Source organism: Protomyctophum bolini, assembly GCF_963924005.1.
Source record: "Protomyctophum bolini genome assembly, chromosome: 5".
Taxonomy (NCBI): Eukaryota; Metazoa; Chordata; class Actinopteri; order Myctophiformes; family Myctophidae; genus Protomyctophum; species Protomyctophum bolini.
Window position 1 is genome coordinate 37,984,818 of NC_137866.1, and position 20,668 is coordinate 38,005,485.

The window sequence follows — 20,668 nt, forward strand, 5'->3', positions numbered from 1 at the left end:
ATGTGTGCATATGTGCAGGCACCCAACACCACGTCCACACAAAAACATAGTACAATCCAGATACAAATTCAGCTTTTACAGAGGCCAGTTTCGAATTGCAGCCATCCGTAGGTGCCCTTTGAGAGCAGTTTTGAAGGAGCCAAGGGATTCACATGTCTTAATGACTGTTGGTAGGGCGTTCCACATTTTGGTCGCATAGGAGCGAAAAGAATTTAGTCCCTTGTTTGTGCCGAATCTGGGTTGTACATGGTTTGTTGCACTCCCTCTGGTGTTGTGGGTGTGGACTTCGTTTACATTAAGGAAGTATTTAGACAGGTACATGGGTATCTTGGTGGTGTATCTAATCTTGTGGACCAGACCCATTGCAAGATGCTGTACTCTGTCGTCGACCCTAAGCCATCCCAGCCTGTCAAAGTGGGCAGGGGTGAGGTGGGTTCGGGGGGTGAGGCCAAGTAGGAGCCTGACCAGTTTGTTTTGGGAGGTCTGGAGCCTTGTTTTAAGGGCCTTTGAGGTGCTGTGGTACCAGGAGGTGGATGCATAGTCAAAGAAACCTTGTACAAGGGCTCCTGTTAAGGTCTTCAAGGTGTTTTTGTCGACCAGTGAGGAGATCCTGTAGAGGAATCTTGTTCTTTGATTGACTTTTTTGATTACGTTGGTGGCCATCTTATCACCGGAAAGATTGGCCTCCAGGATGGAACCTAGGTAGGTAATTTGATCCTTCCGTGTGATAATATCATCACCAACTCTAACCAAGAAGCCATCTGCCTTTTTGAGATTACTATTTGATCCGAAGAGAATGGATTCAGTTTTTCCCAGGTGTAAGGATAGTTTGTTATCAGCGAGCCAGGTGCAGATTCTACCGAGTTCAGAGCTGAGGGTCTTTTCAACCTGCAGTTTGTTCCTGTCCGAGACCAGCAGTGCTGAGTCGTCTGCGAACAGGAACAAGTTGCAGTCACAAGCTGAAGTCATGTCGTTTACATATATTAGGAACAGTAAAGGCCCTAGTATGCTTCCTTGTGGGACGCCACAGCTCACTGGGAGGGGGGGGGACAGTGTTCCGTTCACTTCCACCATCTGTTCTCTCCCCTCCAGGTAGGATTGCATCCAGCTCACTGATGTGCTATCAAAACCAATAGCTTTAAGCTTGTTAACCAGTATGGAGTGGTTCACGGTGTCAAAAGCCTTTTGGAGGTCCAGCATGACCATGCCGCAGTATTTTCCAGCATCCACCTCGTGTTTGATGTGGTCGCTCAAATAGAGAAGGCATGTGTCAGTGGAGTGGGATGTTCTGAAACCAGATTGGAACTCGTACAACAATTTATTAGTGGCAAGATACTTTTCAACCTGTTCATAGACTATTTTTTCCATCACTTTCGAGATGGAGCTTAGAATAGAAATAGGGCGGTAGTTGCCGGGTTCTAATTTGCTCCCTTTTTTGTACAGGGGGGTTACTTTGGCCAGTTTAAAATCTCTGGGGACCTGTCCTTGTTTGATGGAGAGGTTAACTATGTGGGTGATGACTGGAGCTATGGAAATGGCTGAGTCTCTGAGAAATTTGGAGGGAATATTGTCATGGCCAGTGGCCTTGTGGGGTTGGAGGGCACTCAGTTTCTTAAGTACCTCCTCAGTTGTTACCATTGTCATTTTAAAATCATCTTTACAAACACCTAGGTTTTTGTAGAAGCCTTTGATGTGCTCTACACCAAAACGCCCAGAGTGGGAGGGCAGTTTGTTAACCAGCATTGTTGCAATGTTTGTAAAGAAGATGTTCAAGTGATTGGCTACATCAACCTTGTCAGTGATGAGGGTGTTATTTGATTTGATGTTTATGTTAGTAAACCTGGTTTTAAGTTTCTGACCACAGCCTAGTTGGTTGTTTAGTAGCTTCCAGAGCTCCCGAGGATTGTTTTTGATTTCCTCGGCTTTATCATTGATAAAGTTACTTTTGGCTGATTTGGTCATGGCAATTACACCGTTTCTTAGCTTGTTACATTGGGTTTTAAGGATGCACAGTTTGGTTTGGAGATCACTGTCGAAGCGCTTAGCTAGCTTGGACTTGCATTTAAGAAGTTCAGAGCATTTGTTGTCTCTGGCTTTCATTGCAGTCAGTATGTCCGAATTCATCCATGGCTCCGAGCGGGTTTTGACCCTGATGGTTCTCAGAGGAGCCATGTTGTTTAGTACTGTTGTAAATTTGGTTTTAAAGCCAAGCCATGCTTCTTCGACTAGTGAGCTCCTGAGCACATCGGACCAATCCAGTCTCTCCAGTTCTAGGTTAAAGGCCTCACTAGAGTAGGTTTTGAGGTCCCTAGATATGACTGTTTTGTGACAGTCAAATTTTAGTTTCTGTATTTTGCGGGTACAGAAAATCATAAAATGATCACTGAGCCCACATACAATAACCCCTTTCTTGGAGATTCTGGATTTGGATGGACCCCTATGTCTGTAAATCTGACAGTGTTAAATGGACCCCTATACATGTCTAACTCTGACAGTGTTAAATGGACCCCTACATGTCTGTAACTCTAACAGTGTTAAATGGTGTAGCGGTTTCACCCATAAAGGTTTGAATCAAGGAGAAACCCTACAAAGGTCCCTGTATAAATACAGCAACCTACCAAGTTAACTCAGGGATATATAAATCTAATAAATCTGTACATTTCAATAACACTTATTTAAACTCAAAACAGTCAAGAATTTCAAAAGACACAAGCAAAGTCAGTTTCAAGGTTTGTATTGGAAACCAGAAGTAGTTCAGTTCAGTTCATACATATAGCACAGTTTAGTCCATTTCAGGTTTTCACAATAACCAAAATAACCCAGGTGCCGTGCACCAATGTTGCAGAACCAAAAGAAATAAACTCCACTTCGGGATTTCGTTTAGACCAAACAAAACAAAATAAAAGAAAATAAACAAGGCAGCATCCTGGCGCGTGCGTGCGTGTGTGTTTGTTTGTGTGTAGTGTAGGGTGTTAGCCCCCGCTGCTAGCTCCTTGTAGCTCACCAACAGCAAGTTGCAACCCTCAGTAGTTCATAGTTCATACAGCTCCTCTCAAGACACGCTGGCTCGGATGCTTCCTCTTTGAAAGACAATGTTGTCGAGTTGCAGCGATGCCGTTTAGACGAGGGCACTGTTTGTTGAACGTTCCCTAGGACAACCCACCGGGCTCGACCCTGGATTGCTGTCCGGCGACGCTCCGGGGTTTCCATCAATGGAACGGGCATGAACCGCGGACTTTAGCTCGCGTTACTAGTAGCCTACTACTGCTTCTAAAGGGGTAAGGGCAAAACTCTGTCTTCACCTCACAGTCTTCACACACAGCCTTCACACTCCGCGCCTCTGTTCAAAGTGACTGGGCTGTGGCCAACCAGCGGCACGCCACTGGTAACGTAACCGCCAGTCGCCGTATGTGTGTGGGGAATAAAATGTTTATTATTATTATTGTTGTTTTGGCGGATCCTACAATGGACCCCTACATGTCTGTAACTCAGACAGTGTTAATTGGACTTATGGACCCCTATGTGTGCAACTCTGACAGTGTTAATTGGACCCCTATGTCTGTAACTCTGACAGTGTTAAATGGACCCTTATGTCTGTAACTCTGACAGTGTTGAATGGACCCTATTGTGTCTGTAACTCTGACAGTGTTAATTGGACCCCTAGTTGGTAGTGCTGTCGCCTCACAGCTAGAAGGTCCTGGTTCTATTCCCGCTCGGGACGCTGTGGGTGCTGGCGACATGTTTCCTCCTCCGCGTCATCAGTGCCCGCTAAGGCGGGGTTGGCGAAAGGGCCTTTCTGTGTGGAGTTTGCATGTTCTCCCCGTGTCGCCTAGGGTAGGTACCCTCACAAAAAACATGCAGTAATCCTGGTCACTAAACTGCCTCCCCCTGGCCAGCCGGGGCGCCTGATGGAGGGGAAAGGAACTGGTTGGAATAACGTGTTCCTTCCATGCGCTACGTCCAACCAGGGAAACTCCCCATGTCAGGTGTAAAGGAGCAACTTGGACACTCAGGCATGAAGGAAGCATGAGTTCAAGTCCGTTGCTCTCCCCTTGTCCCCCATATATGGGGACTAGGTTGGTGGAGGGTGTGTAGAGCCCAGTATCACTAATGATGATTGACACAGGGGTGAAAAATGGGTTACAAAATTGTGGGATAAAAAATATAGTAAAAAAAAAAAATTGGACCCCTATGTCTGTAACTCTGACAGTGTACAAATGGAACAAAATTGACTCGTTATGGTGGTCCTTGTTTGTTCTTTATGTTTTTTTGTTTTTTTTTGTGGGTGGGGGAGAACCACTGGCATTGTAATTGTAGCAGATGTGAAGTCCACATACTCTGACAGTGTGATAAAAACGGTTCTGGAAAACGGTTCTAAATGTGATGTAACTGCGTGTGTGCGCACGGCACGCGTGTGTGTCTTATGGTAGTGCAGCCTGCATACCAACACCTTGAGTATCACCTGAAATGAACCGTGTCCCTGAAATTCTACTGATGGAATGCTACATCTCACTAGAAAATCAGGATCGTGGGTGTGGGTGTGGGTGTGTGTGTGCATGTGCGTGTGTGTGCGTGTGCGTGTGTGTGGGTGTGTGTGTGTGTGTGTGTGTGTGTGTGTGTGTGTGTGTGTGTGTGTGTGTGTGTGTGTGTGTGTGTGTGTGTGTGTGTGTGTGTGTGTGACTGGAGTTACAAGTGTTTAGAGCTGGGCAGGCACACAACAGCCTTCCTGGCAATGTTGTCGTGACCTCTCTCTCTCTCTCTCACACACACACACACACACACACACACACACACACACACACACACACACACAAGGGAACACACACTAGCATCAGTACCATGCTGCATATGGCAGGCCGTGTGTGTGCCCCCGCGGCGCCCATCGTGGTCTGCTGGGGCGTCTGTCTGTCTGTCACCTGCAAACCATAGAGAACAGCCAGGAGGGAGGCAGGGAAAGACAAACAGACATACAGACAGACACACCTTAAAACAGACAGCAGATGGCAGAATGTAAATGCAGCAGGCTTGGGTATAAACCTGGATGTGTCACGTGAAAATACACTTATCCCTCTATCGCTGGGTGGAATGTCCACTTGAAAAAAAAACATCACACTCTGGGATTTGTGCAGTTCTTTTTCAATATTGTTCTTCTTTTTCCTCATTCTCAGTCTGATATTTAGACAGCGGTGGAAGACACTGTGTTTTTGAGTGGTGCAGCCAGATTTCTTCCATATCCCATTCAGGGTGGGAACCCCTTTTGGTGTTTTAACTAATCGTTATGTTATACTTTAGCTATTGAAAAATAGCAGATCTACGAGCTTGTAGGTCTGCTATTTTTGAAAAATCGTAAAAATGCGGCACAAATCTTTGAATATATATTCTTTCAGAGCGTTTTTTTTATTTATTTCGACGCCAGGCCTAAATGCGATATAAGCCAATTGTAGGCACGCTACGGTTCTTTAAATGATACTCTCTACAGCTCATCTCATCGACATAATAAAATACTGAAATACTAAATACTACAGTGCAGTTATTGGTTCTGATGCAGTTTAGAGAAGTAGGGTCCCCTATTAATATTCAGATGGTATAGAGTTTGCGTGCGTGTGTGCGTGCGTGCGTGTTATATAAAGAATATCACATATCTCCAGTTTATTCTAGGACTTTTCCGTTGACAATGTAAGCTGCAATCAATATATATTTTTATTATTACATGATATTTTAACCTGGGTCACTTGTGTCGGAGATAGTGCCAATAAGCTTCTACCATTATACTACTAGACTATAGTTTCTGTAGAGTATACCTGGGTCAAAATGTCTCCAACTAAATGACTGAATGCTGTATGAATAATAAATGTACTTCAGAATGTCTAAAAGTTTAACAACAATCACCATTATTTTAATGGTACTGACAGCTAGCTTTTCTTTTTAAACTACAATTTTTATCCCACAATTTTGTAAGCCATTTTTCACCCCTGTGTCAATTATCTAATGTGATCCTGGGCTGACAGCTAGCTTGATGCAGACTAACATCTTAGGTCTGAGTTTCCTTCGACAAACACTCACCGGTGTGGGTTAAAAGCTCATATTTCGGTTTGTGAATTCGTCCACAGTGGCTCGTTAGCATTGTTAGCAGTTCTGTTTGCAAGCCTATGGGTTTCAGGCAGTTTGTGCTGACCTGTGATTGTGGTTATCTTTTAAATGTCATAGGTTAGCTTCCATGCCTTGGGAAGCTTGTGTTTCTAAAATAGCTGTTATTCTGTACAGTATATGAGCTCTACTGTAGTACTCAAAAACTTTCAAAACTCTACAAGCATTGACCCTGGTGTCAGGACACCTATTGTTTGGCAATGTCAATAAACAAATAAAGTAACTTGAAGCTGCCAACACACCAGATTGGACTCTAGGTGCTCCGCCATCTTCATTGTAGACTTCGGACATCATTGCTATTGAGACCATGGACATAAAACTGAAGAAGAGTAGCTTAAAGCACTCAAAGACCCCCAAAGAGTGTTCTTCCATGACTTGGAGAGAGTGTTCCAAGGCAGGGAAGCTATAACCTTTAAAACATTAAAAAAAAAAAGGTTAAAACATTTAAAAGCTAAGCACAATCAAAGAGAACGCTCCCTCCCTGCTCACTCACAATGTCTCAGGGTGATGGCATCATCAGCAAAATGACCGACTTGTGAATGTTTGTAACGGTCGCCTTGTGTGTTTTATCTGCAGGTGATTCGTGTGCCAGTGGAGACATGTGAACAATACAGCTCCTGTAGCTCCTGTCTGGGCTCCGGAGACCCACACTGTGGCTGGTGTGTCCTGCACAACGTGTAAGTCAAATACTTCATGCATTTGTACATATTTTTCATACACAGCGAAATCTTCAGTATTTGTTTAATTGTCCATTTTGGTTCCATTTGTACGTTCTCAGAGTTAAAGGTGCAATAGGCAACATTCAGCCACTATACTGTAGATGTTGCACTCTCAGCACGCCTGTTCTGTTGCATATTGATTCCTCATTTCCCTGACTCACGTATATTTATTAGAGAACTCCAGGTTCTTAATTATTTGTGCGGGGCCAACACCCACTGTCATGTCCCCAATTTTCCAATTCACCTCTTGTCAAGCTCCACCCCTCTTCTACACCCATTGGTTGCGGTTGCTATAGGTAGGACCAGACCCATGGGAGAGAGAGAGTTACGTCACGTGCGGGGTGCTAATGGGCTGTAGTAACAAAACATTGGAATGTCTTCATTGAGATAGAATGAGATCTTCCGCTTTCCACTCTTACAATGGGTTTATGCTAGAGACGTAAGTCTCTCTCTCTATGGGTCTGGGTTGGACAAACATCATCTCTCTCTCTCTCTCCATCCACTACCAATGAATACATTTTAATGCATTCAATTCTTATTTTAAACTAGGTCTTAGTCAAATTAAAATGAACATCTTGGGTGCAGTATAGTGACTGTGCATAATGTTTTGTGTCCCTCCCAAAAAAAAGAAGCTATTTTCCTCATGATTAAGAAACTCAGCATAAACAACGGCTGTCGCCCTGCTGGTTGGTTGTTCAGGGACCAATCAGAAGGCTGACAATAAGAGAATTGGTGTGAAATGTCATTCAGTTGTTCCTTGGCCTGGGACCAATCTTTCCACCCAGTCTGCTGCAAATCCCTTCATAATTACTCCAGATATCCTGCTGACAGACAGACGGACGGGCTGAAAACTGTGTGTGTGTGTGTGTGTGTGTGTGTGTGTGTGTGTGTGTGTGCGTGTGCGTGTGCGCGTGTGCGTGCGCGTGTGCAGTTGTTCCAGGAAGGACCGGTGTGAGCGTGCAGAGGAGGCTCAGCGTTTCACCACCAGGGGGGAGCAGTGTGTCCGTCTCTCCGTCCAGCCTGACATCGTGTCTGTCACCATGTCACAGGTCCAGGTACGCTGCTGCGCACTGGTGGCTTCCTCTTTAAGTATCAATACTCTAATCTAGAAATACTAAGTAATAAAGTAGAAATGTACTTGAGTAAAAGTACAAAGAATTGGCAATTTGGCATCAAAATATACCAGCATTATACAGAATGTCCCATTTCACAGGTTTCAAATGTATAAAAATCTCCAAGCTATTTTCAATGCATCAGCAGTGTTTATTGAAGGCTAGGGGGAATTCATTCTGTTCAGAAATCACACAGACAGTCACAGACTCACAGTTAAGCAATAAAGCAATTACAATTCTGTTAAGAACTTATTGTCACCTTGTCCTCCCGCCAAATAATAGAGAAGTATCGATAGTGGTATCGATAAAGACGCGGATCATTAAGCAGTCTCTACAATGCTATCAATATCCATAAAAATGTACAATCTCCTAATCTGTCTGTCTGTCTCTTGTCTCTCTCTCTGTCTCTCTCTCTGTCTCTCTATCAGCTGGTGCTGCAGGCTCAGAACGTGCCCAGCTTGTCGGCGGGCGTCGACTGTGCTTTCGATGACTTCGTGGAGACGGAGGGACGCATCTACGGCGGACGCATCTACTGTCTGTCCCCCGCCACCAGGGACGTGGCCCCCATCACCAGGGACCAAGGTGAGCTCCCTGTCCCTCCCACTGTCCATCTATTGTCTGTCCCCCGCCAGGGACCAATGTGAGCTCCCTGTCCCTCCCACTGTCCATCTATTGTCTGTCCCCCGCCACCAGGGACGTGGCCCCCATCACCAGGGACCAAGGTGAGCTCCCTGTCCCTCCCACTGTCCATCTATTGTCTGTCCTCCTCCACCAGGGACCAAGGTGAGCTCCCTGTCCCTCCCACTGTCCATCTACTGTCTGTCCCCCGCCACCAGGGACGTGGCCCCCATCACCAGGGACCAAGGTGAGCTCCCTGTCCCTCCCACTGTCCATCTATTGTCTGTCCCCCGCCACCAGGGACGTGGCCCCCATCACCAGGGACCAATGTGAGCTCCCTGTCCCTCCCACTGTCCATCTACTGTCTGTCCCCCGCCACCAGGGACGTGGCCCCCATCACCAGGGACCAATGTGAGCTCTCTGTCCCTCCCACCGACCCACAGGCCTGTCCGCCATAATCCTCTCAGGTCAATAAAGGATTGTCTCTTCAGAAATCGATCGGTGCTGTGATGATGTTGCAGTTAAGACACTTCGCAGTGAGGTCACAACGCTAAGCTATTAGACTGCCGGCCAGAATGTCTGCGATGATTACAGCTTAAAACATATTATCGTTGCTGTCGTCGGGCAGAAACCTTGCGTCTCTGTGTCTGTTTTTTATTATTATAAATGAATGCCCTACTTTGTCATACTACAGTACAGTGTCAAACTAAAACAGCGAAAATAGCTCAATCTACAAGTTTCCATCGCGTCACACTGTGCCACATGTGATTGTGAGCCTGTTAGATCTGTTAATTAATTTTGTTCCAATTTTGTTCCATTGTGATAGTGATAGTCAAGGTGCTTAAGTGTGTCTGTGCGTTGTATAAATATTAAACCAGTGAAAAGTATTAACAAGAGCCTGTGACTAAATAATAATTACAATGACTCCTTAACTGTTTACATCTCCTGAAGAGTAAGGGTTTAATTGGGACATACAAGGTCAGTGACAATATGACAAAACTAGTCTGGGTTTAATAGTGGTGCGGCTGCCCTGGTGTCATGTTAATGATGTCATACTGATGAAGATGATGATGATGATGGTGATGAATCTGATGGTGAATGGTGTGTCTCCGCTGCAGGCGACAAGCGCGTCATCAAGCTCTACCTGAAGACACGGGAGACGGGGAAGAAGTTTGCCAGCGTGGATTTTGTCTTCTACAACTGCAGTGTCCACCACTCGTAAGTTGACCTCTGGACTAATGTTTTACTCTTGTGCATACAAAGAGACTGCATCCAAAATGTGCCCTTTGAAGAACAATGTACTTTTTATCTGTAAATGAGTCATGGTACACCTACAAGCCAGTCTGTTCCAAAACATCATAAGGAACTTCAATAAAATGCTGGCAGTCAGCACTGACAGAGATTACGAGGTGAATTGGGTATTGATGTCTAAATTGGAAGGGGAAAAAAAACTACTCTGTATGCATAATGGTCCAACTCATATGCAACCACATCTTTATTTTTTGAACTTTGAAGTATGTTCCATTAGATCTCTCACTGCATCACATTAAATACTGCATTTTAAAGTTAAAAAGTAAAAAGTTTAAAGCATCCCATTGGGAAGAAAACAAAACCTCACTGAAATTACTCTGAGCTCCTTTAGCTGGGCAATAGGTCCACATTATGTTTTGCATAACGCATATACCACTTCGATTATACACATTTAAAGGTGCAATAGGTAATGGGTGTAGAAGAGGGGTGGAGCTTGACAAGAGGTGAATTGGAAAATTGGGGACATGACAGTGGGTGTTGGCCCCGCACAAATAATTACTGACGGGGTGATTTATATATAAACAATGACCACTCAGCCATACATTATCCCGCTTATTACACGGCTACTTAATACATCAATTAATAAATTGACCCAAAACACAACAAAACAAGGTATTTCTTTGCTTACGGTAATGAAAGTACTCCATAAGTGTCGTGTTGGCCGGCGTCTGCACAGCTGCAGCACAGTCGGAAAATAAGGAAGTGAGTTGATCAAATATAATCTATTTTGTGATACTGCATCGTCTATTTCTCGCTCAAATGTTTTCAAAAACATTTTTGAGAGCAATGTTGGATACAGCAGTAAATCAAGCGGGGCAGCAGGTGCTCTGAGGCTTTGATCAGACATCGGTCTGTTATAGAGCGGAGCAGTCATTATCCGGAAATAACACACGATTGACCAATCAGAGTCAAGCATTCAACCAAGCCGTGCAATAAAGTCTAATAGACAACAACTGGATGTCACACTTTCAACACTTCTGTTGCATAAGATCCCTTATTATTTCCCTGATGGCACTCACGGCTGTAAGGCGGCAATTATGCAATATCCAACATTGTAATGTGGCAGCTGCCTCCACACATTTATTTTAGGGCGGAGAAGTACCTTTCACAATGGAACACACGCATATGGATATTGGCAGCTACAGAGGTAAACGAAAAGCAAACAAACAAAACAAATAAGTAGCTTTTGCTTTGCTTCACAGCTCAACCACTAAAAGAAACACCGTTGCCCTGGTGGTGAAGACATTGCGATGTCGGTGTACAAATAAATCACCTCCCAAATGAAGAGAGACATGGTTGACTGATCCAATTTATTGTTCACCAGACTCAAGCTATTAGCCGACCCATTAGTTAATGACATGTTAAAGCTATGGCGCGGCTGATTGCTTTAATTGAAATGATAGATCAAATCCCTCCTTGTCACACCCAGTTTTAAGGGCACTGGAGCATTGCGTGTGGCATTCTTATTCCACCCTGCAGCATTTCTTTGGGGGAAATGGACGAGGTCTCCACACTGAGATGGAATGGACAGTTGTTTGTTATGTGGTCTATCTATCTATCTATCTATCGTTTAAGTATAGAAACAGTTTTTATTGTGGAATATCATTGAGTTAATGATCTTATAACAAAACATGTATGTACGACTGGGAGCAACAGTACAGACAGAACATGAACTTTGGTTAATTATCTTATGATGACATACTGTTGTGTGTGTGTGTGTGTGTGTGTGTGTGTGTGTGTGTGTGTGTGTGTGCGTGTGCGTGTGCGTGTGCGTGCGTGCGTGCGGTGGGACATCACAGACACCGAGGGGGGGCAGGGGAAACTCTTTATTATTGCCTTTTCATACTTTGTTTGGTCATATTCCGGTTATTCATGTCATATCGGTGCATTTCAGGACTATACTGTACTGTACGTGTGTCATTCCTGTTATCATAAGAACATGAATCAAAGTTCATTTCCTTGTTCAGCGTTTTTGTGAGACTGAGATTCACTCGTCAGTCAGAGACTGCGACACAATGAAAAGACGAACCGAGAGGCAAATATCAATGAATCAATAAATAGATCAATTAATAGACTGCCGGATCATTTCAACAACCTGGCAGACCGACAGTTGGTGTTGTTTTGAATTCTAGTATTCCTCTGGTGTGACAGCGTCAGAGAATATTCCAGATAATTTGTGTGACCGGCAGACAAAATGGCTTCTCGTTTGACTGTTCAGGAAGAGGAACTGACCTGTCCTGTGTGTCATGACATCTTTAAACATCCCGTTGGGCTGTCCTGTGGCCACAGCTTCTGCAAAGACTGTCTGCAGGAATGGTGGACCGATAAATCATCAAAGGAATGTCCTGTTTGTCAGAGAAGATCCTCCAAGGACAATCCTCTTACAAGCATTATTCTGAAGAACCTGTGTGAGAACCTCTTGGAGGAGAAAGGCCGGAGGTCCTCATCTATGAGCTCTGAGGTCCTCTTCTGCACCGCACACGGTGAGAAGCTCAAGCTCTTCTGTTTGGACGACCAACAGCCAGTGTGTGTTGTGTGTCATGATTCAGAGAAACACGCCGGACACAAGTTCTTACCCGTGGACGAAGCGTCTGGACGTTGCAAACAGAAGGTCCAGGAATCATTGAAGCCTTTAAAGGAGAAACTGAAGGTCTTTACTAAAGTTAAAACAGATTACAACATAACAGAAATTCACATCAAGGTTCAGGCCAGGAACACCGAGACGCAGATTAAGGAACAGTTTCAGAATCTTCGTCGGTTCCTACAGGAGGAAGAGGAGGCCAAGATTGCCGCTCTGCAGGAGGAAGAGGCTCAGAAGAGTCAGGAGATGAAGGAGAGGATTGACGGTCTGAGCAGAGAAATGGAAATCCTCTCCAATGCAATCCAAGCTGCTGAGGACCAGCTGAGAGCCGATGACCATGTCTCATTCCTGCAGAACTACAAGACCACAATGGAGGGAGTCCAGCTCACCCTGCAGGACCCACTGCCGCTCTCAGGAGCACTGATAGACGAGGCCAAACACCTGAAGAACCTCACCTTCAGAGTCTGGGACAAGATGAAGGACATTGTCTCCTACACTCCTGTCATCCTGGACCCCAACACTGCCCACCCAGTATACATGCTGTCTGATGATCTGACCAGTGTGAGACGAGACGAGAGACAGCAGCTTCCTGACAACCCAGAGAGGTTTGACAGCTATGCCCAAGTCCAGGGTTCTGAGGGCTTTAACTCAGGGACTCACAGTTGGGAGGTTGAGGTTGGAGACAGTAGATACTGGGAAGTAGGTGTATTTGTGGAGTCTTTCCAGAGGAAGGGAAACAACGGGTTTGGATACTGGTATATAGACTTAGATGAGGTTGAATATAGAGCATTTCCCTCATCAGAGGTTATGGGGACTGTTCTCTCAGTGAAACAGAAACCCTGGAGGATCAGAGTCAAACTGGACTGGAACAGAGGACAGCTGTCCTTCTCTGATTCTGATTCTAACACACACCTACACACCTTCACACACACTTTCACTGAGAAACTGTTTCCATTCATTAGTAATGGTGATGCAAGTGAGTCTCTTAAGATGTTACCAGGGAAGATCCGTGTCACTGTTATAAACCACAGTTAGAACATCTAGCATCCAATAAACAAACCTACAGAATATATTGATCTATTATTGATGAAGGGCTATTATTTTATGGCAGGTAATTCATTATTTTAAATTGGTTGCAGTGATTATTTAACTAATGTATCAGATCATGATTTACAAGGACAGATCGTCAAACAGATAAAATGATTCCGGATAATATACTTTTTATTTTGTAGTGTATAAACGATCAGTTTGTAATTATATTGGTATAATGGTGACATGTTTGATATGATTATTACTGATAACATGTTTTTTATTGCAGTGTTTGTCATTTATGATCTTATTAAAGGAGATGAGAGTAAAGTGACCAGATGTGTGTTTGTAACAATCAGCATTCAACAGATCATACACTGATTTATTACAAGTAAAAGTTCTTAGTCAGTACCAGTAGTTGAGTAAATGTATAGATATGGCTGGTCAGATATTAGATCATGAAAGTTAATCTGTCAAATGAATACGTGAGATAAAGTGCACACTACAATACACAAACATTCAAAAGCTCAAAAGGACGACGATTTAAGATCTTTAGGTTCCCAGACTCCCCACTCTGTTATGGTGCTGTTACAAGATTTGATGTAATTGTTTTATTGATGTGGTTTATAGATTCAGATGGTTTTGCACAACACATATGACAAAGTAGGTCATTCATTTACAAAAAAAGTTTTACATTAGAACACACCTGACACTTTTAGAAAATATCTTTAATATGTGTGGCTAGCGTTTCAGTGACTGGAGCAAGGCTAGGTGTGTCTGTCTGATATACCAATAATTGCAACCTAATATAATATAATCTCCTTTTTCTGATTATTGCTTCCTTAAGTTTATTTTTGACTCTTATATTTAGAGTCAAATGTGGGAGGAGCATATTCCAATTTTTCATGTGCCAGTGTTTGTACTGATTTGGAAGTTAAATATGTTGGTGGAGACCCACTGGAACACCTTCAAGGACCCCTGGGGGTCCCCAAACCACATACCACATTTTGTGGTGTATTAGAAACGCTTATTATTGTGGCGTATCCAAACTATCAGTGGTGGAAAGTAAATAAGTACATTTACTCAAGTATACTGTACTTACTTTTACTTCTACTTCACTATATCTCAGAGACGAATATTGTACCTTTTACTACACGCTACAATTATTTGAAACTTTCAAAAATAGACGATCTACAAGCTCGTAGATCTGCCATTTTGTAATCTGTCTGTCTGTCTGTCTGTATGTCTGTCCATACTTCCTCTCTCTCTTCATGTTTATCATGTACAGTGCAGTGTGTGTCATGTTGTTCGCTGCATACATCTCCATAGTGATGTGTTGTTAATGAGACCTGGACAGAGCAGAGAGAGGGCTCACAGAGACCACTCAGGGCCTCCTTCTCAATGGCCTTGGACTTGTGTGTGTGTGCGTGTGGTTGTGCGTTATGCCTGCTGTCTCGCTGATGCTGTGTAAACAGCCATGCCTCTGTTCCATTCACTGATGTATTCTAGTTGTTATACATATACACTATACTAACACATACGGTTCACTGCTGTACTTCATATAATGAACTGCAGCCGGCCTATAGCGACCCCCACCCTCCAGACACGTACACTGTCTGACCCTTGACCTTTCAGCATCGGGGATCCAATATTGGATATTTCCGCCATATAAGAATGGTGGGTGGATAGCGCGCACACACACACACACACACACACACACACACACACACACACACACACACACACAGAGAGAGAACAGAAGGCAACGTACAAGCAAAAAGCGCAGACTTGGCAAGGCAAAATGCCCTGCCAGCTATTTACATACGCCTGTTACAATATTATGAATTAGCATTAAAAAAGAGGCTTGGGAATAGTGTAATTGAGCATTTGGGTGGGTGGGGGTTGGGGGGGGTGATTCATCTTTAAAGAACAGAACACTGTGTGTGTGTGTGTGTGTGTGTGTGTGTGTGTGTGTGTGTGTGTGTGTGTGTGTGTGTGTGTGTGTGTGTGTGTGTGTGTGTGTGTGTGTGTGTGTGTGTGTGTGTGTGTGCGTGTGCGCACGCGAGTATTGAACAGTTAGAAGAGCGATTGAAACCCTGAGAGAAACAGTGACAGCGATAGAGAGATATAAGGAGCGCACAGCGAGAGAGAGAGAGAGGGAGGGAGAGAGATTGTAGTCCATTGTGTCAGGGCATAATGGCGTCCCACACAGCTGAAAGGTTAGCGCCCGAGCCGCAGGCAACCCATGGCCATTATAATATGAAAGGTCCTGAAATCTATGCAGGAGGGGGAAAAGGAAACCGCAAGGGGGAGGGGCGGACCCTTATTGTGGTGGAAGAAGGTTGCGCTGTTTGCTGCCCAGTGGTTGGTACTCAGATAGACTGAAGACCTGAAGACCATTCTGTTTGCTGCCCAGTGGTTGGTACTCAGATAGACTGAAGACCTGAAGACCATTCTGTTTGCTGCCCAGTGGTTGGTACTCAGATAGACTGAAGACCATTCTGTTTGCTGCCCAGTGGTTGGTACTCAGATAGACTGAAGACCATTCTGTTTGCTGCCCAGTGGTTGGTACTCAGATAGACTGAAGACCATTCTGTTTGCTGCCCAGTGGTTGGTACTCAGATAGACTGAAGACCATTCTGTTTGCTGCCCAGTGGTTGGTACTCAGATAGACTGAAGACCATTCTGTTTGCTGCCCAGTGGTTGGTACTCAGATAGACTGAAGACCTGAAGACCATTCTGTTTGCTGCCCAGTGGTTTGTACTCAGATAGACTGAAGACCATTCTGTTTGCTGCCCAGTGGTTGGTACTCAGATAGACTGAAGACCTGAAGACCATTCTGCAAACGCCTTCTAAATCAGCAGCTCGTACACTTTCAAGATTTTTCATATATGCTCAAAAAATAGCAAATTGTCTACTGTATATGTACTGTATATGTATATGCCATTATTTCTAAAGTGACACAGATGCTTTGTATGTATTTTTAATGGGTTAAGTAAAAGTAGGAAAAACTAACAATACCCCAATAGAGGGTGACATCATCATCATCATATCCGGAAGTTATGAGGGAACGCCTACTGAGTGGTAAAAAATGACTTTCTGGCGTTAAACTCACTTTAACATTCACTTTGCCACTCGATTTCACTTTATGCATGCGCATATACACTCTATATGAAATTCCTCTAATTGTGCTGAAAAATATAGGTTCTTGTCTTGACAGACACAATAGCTCAATTAGCAGTGAATGAATGAACCGACATAGTGGTTAAGTGGTTAAACTTGTCTCACTGGCATGGGTCCGTTTGGTTACATTTGTGCTCTCTTCAGAGGTCAAATGAACATTTAGGATTCTTGGGAAACAGTTTTTTGCTTTGTGTCGGTTTCTTTCATATTAGTATTATTTTTCTAGGCGTAGGTGTTGTTGGATCCGTGTCCTTTATTAAACTGCCAATTGGGGGCCTCGGATTGGGGCCACATGGTTTATTACCTGTGGACCCTCGGGCGTGAACACAAGTTATAATACCATGACACCATCTTGTTTTTGCACCGATACGAGGAATTTGACATTTGGGTGCATCGTGTAATCATAACACAAGGATATTCTGAAGAAATGAATGTCGATAACACATCGTGTTATAAATATAAAGTGAAATATAAATCTGTGGAATAGCATGTATACAGAGGAGAGGAGACGTAATTTGAAGACTTATTAATAAACAACATATAGTGACATCAGGCTTATTTGTCTCCAAGCGATCAGATGACTGATCTATTGAACTATTCACAGAGTCTTGTTCTATAATCTATATTTATGATTACAGCATGACAGCATTATTCAACAACAATGGCTTCATAATATGGCTTCATTCCACGTGGTTACACTGTGGTCCTGGACACCACAGTGGGACGCGGCACACTTTCAGCAGTTTTACAGATGAGTCTGCAATCAAATCAGTCGGCAGTTCCAACATATACATGTGATTTCCAAACTCTTTCATGTCAAAGACCCCCAAATTGAGATTTATTAGCCCACGGACCCCCATTTGAAGATATATGCCAGATATACCAGATATATGCCATTAGTCTACGGACCCTGCATTTAATTCTATCTCTGGGACCCCAATTTATATTGTAAAATCAATGTTAATTTATCTCTGAGAGTGTACAAAATGTCTCAGAGTTACAGACCCATAAGGGTCCATTTGGTTCCAAACTATATCATTTAGCTGGGGACCCCCTGGAACTCCCTCAGGGACCCCTTGAGGGAGTCCCCACTTTGGGAACCACTGCTATACAGTATGTGCAGAGTGCAGTAGTAAGTAGTAGTAGTAAGTATATCGAAACCGTTTGGAACCTTTACAGTCATTTGGAATTTTCTTAACACAAATCTTTTCATGGGCGCAAAACGCTTTCGGATGAGATTCCGTGCATTGGCCAACATCAATTTGGCACGTTAAACTTTGTGAACTTACTGGCCTATTGTATACGTTAATGGCTGGGCCTCCATCGATCCAGGCTGCGTGCTATTAAATGTCCGGAGGAGCTGAGAAGGTGTTTGACCCGCGTGCCTTTTGTTAAACAGTGTGAGATTTGTATTGACGTGGCTGCAGCAGCGGAGCAGCCAGTTACCGTGGCCGTCAGGCTGTCAGCGCTATTGACAGCTCGGCCCGTATGAACGAGAGGCTCCACCGCCTCGGCCCGCCGCTCTCACCAATCACTACCGCTGTATCCGCAGGGGCTGAGGGCCTGTGTGTGTGTGTGTGTGTGTGTGTGTGTGTGTGTGTGTGTGTGTGCGTGTGTGCGTGTTGTATACCCGCGCTTGCCTATGGTAAATCCAGACATGTGTTCTTGCAGGTATGTGTGTTGGTACCATTGATGTGCGCACATTTGTGTGTGTACGCACCTGTGTGCATGTATTTGTTTCTGGTTTGTACACGTTTGTGTGTGTGTGTGTGTGTGTGTGTGTGTGTGTATGTGTCTGTGTGTGTGTGTGTGGCGATCAATAGACCCCGAGGTTAATGGTGAGATGCAACTTGTTCACCCCCGTACTAACAAACACCACAATGTTAACATTGCACATGCACACACACACACACACACACACACACACACACACACGCGCACACACACACGCGCACACACACACGCACACACGCAGGCCTCCCCATGGAAATCAGTGCATTGATTGTCAGTGCCACACTCTGCAGTCCAGTCTGTGGACTCACTAGCTGTTATCTCGTATATAAACTCTTCCTGTCTGATTCACTCTGTCATTTTTACGGAAAGCGATAAAGCAGTTAACCCTTTACGTTTCAGCCATTGGATTGAGATTTTGCCTTTAAGTGAAAATCGCTGTGGATGTCTGAATGGAACTCCCATGACTCCCATGCACTGAGTCTGAATATTAGATTGAGTTGTGCGTCAATATCAACACACACAACAATTTAGGCATTTAGTAGACGCTCTTAATCCAGAGCGATTTACATTAGGCAAGAACAGGTTATTGTAGGCCAGCAATGTTTGGAATCTGTCATCTGTCTTGATCACATGACTATTAGCCTTGGAAACCCAGACGTTTTTATTTCCAGGGAGAAAACTAAAAGTCTGGGCTTGAGTCCACTTCAATTCGGCATCCAGTAGCACTATAACGTTGCTCTCTCTCTGCTGATTTCTGATCGTCTGCAGCCTTGTTAAATTGACGCACACACGTACGTACGTACGTACGTACGTACGCACGCACGCACACACACACACACACACACACACACACACACACACACACACACACACACACACACACACACACACACACACACACACACACCTCTCTCTCTCTGTCTCTGCAACTAGAACCAAAAGTGCACCAGGTGTAACTACCCACCCCTGAAACTAAACAACAGCTATATACTGTACCTCCTCCTGCCTCCCTGGTGGTTGATGGTAGGTAGCTAGGTATAAATGAGAATGTGTACCTGTTGTTTTTGGTTACAGGCCAGTGTCTTTGCCCATTGGCTGGGTGGTCTAGAGCAGGGGTTCCCAAACTTTTTCATATCAAGGCCCATTATTTATTGGGTATTTGAGCCACGGACCACCATGAGATTTTGCCTCTCAGACCCAAAACTTATAGAATATTTTGTTGTCGTTGGACAAGATTTGGTCCACAAGTCCATGCTGTATTGATGTCGGTACCATATAAGAGAGATAACGGGCAAAACGTTGAATTGTGTAGACTAGGTAATGCAGATGCTTAACAATTTTTTAACCCTTGAGAGCGTAAAATTAAACCAATAATAATCATTTAGCTGGGGACCACCTGGAACCCCCTCAAGGACCACTGGTCTAGAGCTTACATCACTTCCAGTAGTGATTGGAGTCTGCCGCATTGAGAAGCATGTCTCAACCAAAGAGGCCAAGGGAGAGATGAGGCCTTCAGGCATGTGCTACATGAGCAATGATATTATTCCATTTCATTTCACTATCTGATAGCACAGGGAGTCTGAAACTTTTCCAGGTCACCGACCCCCAAATTGACTTCAACAAGGCCAGGGGTTCTCAAACGTTCTTGTTTCAAAGGACCCACAGTTTGGGACACACTCTGAGTTATAGACAAGGGTTGCATTTGGTTCCCAAACTATCCATCATTTAGCTGGAATCCCTCTTGGACCCTGGAGGTCCCCAGAACACCCCTTTTAGAACTGCTGAATTAGGCCATGGACCTATTAGTAAAAGTCTAAAGATTCTGCCGTAAGGACTCTGATACGAAAATATGTTTTGGTTCAGCTAAAGGCCTATTAATTCATACTCCAGTTTTGGAGTGTTAAGGTGGTTAATAAAAACAGAGAGATGTGTTGGGGTGAGCGGTGAGTCGAGCGGTGTCGTCATGTGACGTCATGTTGTAGTTTTCGGTGGTCACCTTATCACCTAAAACTGGAGTATATACAGTATAGACTAGCGTCGCAGTCCCACCCCCTTTCAACGACGGCCCAGGAAATCATTCCCAATGCATTTTCCCCATAGACATTTCAAAAAGTATTTATTAAGACCATATAAGCGTCGTACAAAGCCAACTCGAGCAGAAAAACAACAAAAAAAGTGTTGTAACCTGCCGTTTTTTTCTTCTTTCTAATTATTTGTTTGGCCCAAAACATTTT

At 44.1% G+C, this 20,668-nt stretch overlaps 2 protein-coding genes across 3 annotated transcripts in view; both read left to right on the plus strand.

Annotated features, from left to right (window-relative positions):
- Positions 1-20,668, plus strand: part of plxna1a (plexin A1a) — a 331,250-nt gene that overhangs the window by 161,394 nt on the left and 149,188 nt on the right. For both annotated transcript variants that reach the window (XM_080763399.1, XM_080763400.1), the window contains exons 5-8: positions 6,724-6,824; positions 7,798-7,921; positions 8,407-8,560; positions 9,715-9,814. In XM_080763399.1, the coding sequence (XP_080619525.1) occupies positions 6,724-6,824; positions 7,798-7,921; positions 8,407-8,560; positions 9,715-9,814 (479 nt within the window). The remainder of the gene's footprint in view (positions 1-6,723; positions 6,825-7,797; positions 7,922-8,406; positions 8,561-9,714; positions 9,815-20,668) is intronic.
- LOC308316001 (zinc-binding protein A33-like) lies at positions 12,102-13,523 on the plus strand (the record flags this gene model as incomplete). The annotated part of the gene is made up of 1 exon (XM_080764319.1): positions 12,102-13,523. The coding sequence occupies one exon, from the start codon at positions 12,102-12,104 to the stop codon at positions 13,521-13,523; it is 1,422 nt and encodes a 473-aa protein (XP_080620445.1).